We start from the raw sequence: 2,308 nt of genomic DNA, 5'->3' as shown, positions 1-2,308 counted from the left end.
GCCGGCATGTTCGCCGCCCTGCCCGCCCTGCGGCAGCTGGACCTCAGCAACAACTCCCTGGTGGGGCTGCGAAACGTCTCCTTCCAGGGGCTGGGCCAGCTGCAGAGCCTGAACCTCAGCGAGAACTCGCTGGGCGTGCTGAGGAACGGCACCCTGGCTCAGCTCCGCAGCCTGCCCGCCCTCCGGCGCATCAGCCTGGGCCGCAACACCTGGGTGTGCGACTGCGCCATCGAGGACATGGTGGCCTGGCTCAAGGAGAGTGACCAGGTGGAGGGCAAAGAAGCCCTGACCTGCGCCTACCCCGACAGGATGGTGGGCAAAGCCCTGCTGAAGATCAACGGCTCCGACCTCAACTGCTCCACGCCTGTAGACCTGCCTTCCCAGCTACAGACTTCATACGTCTTCTTAGGGATAGTCTTGGCTCTCATCGGGGCCATTTTCCTCCTGGTTTTATACTTGAACCGAAAAGGAATCAAAAAGTGGATGCACAACATCAGAGATGCCTGTAGGGATCACATGGAGGGCTACCACTACAGATACGAGATCAACGCAGACCCCCGGTTAACAAACCTCAGCTCCAACTCGGATGTCTGACGAAGCGCCGCGGACACGGGGCTGCGCACAGTAGCTATGCATGAAAAGTAGACTTACGCTTTACCCTCGTGCTTGCTTCCCCCTCCCCAGAGAAATCTCAGATGTGCTTGTAACATGAGGGGGATATGCCTCCCTCTGACGTCAAGTTCAGTTTTGTTTTGAGACGCTGGGCAGCTGCGCATGGCGTTGGGCTGTATGTAGGAAACATGCTGCTACTTCTTTTCCTCCTTATTTGTCTGTACTTGTGGGAAATTTTTTTCCAAGATCTCAGAAGAAAAAAAGGATTCTCTCTGATGCTCCAAAGCCACCGGAGTTTATAAAAAATTTACCGATGCAGACACCATTCAACAAAAGCTGCCTCAACTTTTTGGGAAAAAAAAAATATTACGTTTCTCTGTGCCAGTTTTCATCTTGTATATCTGAACTGTGATGACAAGGATTCAGTTTCGTAGACTACCTTGAGATTTAAAAAAACAAACTCCTTTTAACAACTCCTCTCTTACAAAGAAGGAAATTGAATAGTGAGCATGCACAAATACTTTATAGTTTTACATGTTAGGAAACTTACTGTCTCAGTAAGTCTCTTACTATTTTGTAAAGTTATTTTTGATTGCAGCTTATATGAAAAGACAGGGTTTTTTTATACAAACTGCATCTAAACTCCATTTGAACTGTTAAATTCAATAAACAGTCTTACAAGAACCATTGTGTTGAAGTTTGCTGTTTGATGAGAAATGTATGGACATCTAAGAATGTGGACAGCGTTATAGTTGCTGAAATAATAGCCCTGCAGTAGTGATCTGAAGAAAATTTTATACAAATGTGTAGCTTAGAGACATAGATGTTTGACAGTTTTGTGGAGTACGGTAGGAGAATTACACTGATCTATGACAAGAGCAGTTTCACTTGGCACGAAACTCCCAGTCTGCTCTCCCAAAACAACTTGAAAATATCGAGACAGATGCTAGGGTCCACCTTGCTGGGAAGGTACAGGCTGAGAGAATTTATATAAGGTCTTCTCTACCAAACAATAATAATAAAAAGTCATTGAAATTAAGTTGTGGAGTTTGTAGGCTAAAGGAAATTTTACCTGAATGGAATTGTTTATTATAAAAAAACCCATACTTTCATGTCCGGAACTGAATTAAATGCAGCTCTGTCATGTAGTCGTCGAGCTTCAGGCTTGTGAATCAGTGCTGCACTTATTAAATTAAGTGCTTACTGTTTCAATTTAAGCTCTCAGTACTTGTGAAGTTCTGTAGTGATCAACATCAAGTAACCTGATGGAACTTTACATTTATCTTAAAGCTGCATTTCAGTATTGTATGTTACTCATGCTTGTTACTTGCTTGGGAATGCATTTTCTTGTAAATAGGTAAAGCATGCAAAGAAAAACTTCAAAAATGCGTAATTTCATATGCAACTCTGACATATGCAAAGGTCAGCAAGAACCTTCCGATGGCCACCAATAATTAATGCACTTTTTCTAATTTATTTATAGATTCGTAATGAAAAAAGTACACCAACTGTTAAAGTGTGATGTGAATTGGTATCTGTCAGTATATCTGTGGAGTTTTTCCCATGGTCGCTGTTACTTGAATCTCGTGAGCATCTCTAAAATTTTACGAATTACTGGCTAATTCCCTTTGCTTTCAAAAGTGACAGTTTTCTCACAGATATACACCTTTGGTAAGAGCTCATGAATATAAAATAG

At 43.2% G+C, this 2,308-nt stretch overlaps 1 protein-coding gene across 1 annotated transcript; it reads left to right on the top strand.

Annotated features, from left to right (window-relative positions):
• Positions 1-6: 6 nt before the first annotated feature.
• LOC104466975 (trophoblast glycoprotein-like) lies at positions 7-594 on the top strand. Its single transcript, XM_010080572.1, has one exon. It carries the CDS (start codon positions 7-9, stop codon positions 592-594), a length of 588 nt encoding a protein of 195 aa, XP_010078874.1.
• Positions 595-2,308: the final 1,714 nt, after the last annotated feature.

This window comes from Pterocles gutturalis, unplaced genomic scaffold (assembly GCF_000699245.1).
Source record: "Pterocles gutturalis isolate BGI_N339 unplaced genomic scaffold, ASM69924v1 scaffold14651, whole genome shotgun sequence".
Classification (NCBI taxonomy): Eukaryota; Metazoa; Chordata; class Aves; order Pterocliformes; family Pteroclidae; genus Pterocles; species Pterocles gutturalis.
Note: the sequence above shows the minus strand (reverse complement) of the source record. Positions and strands in the feature narration are given on the sequence as shown.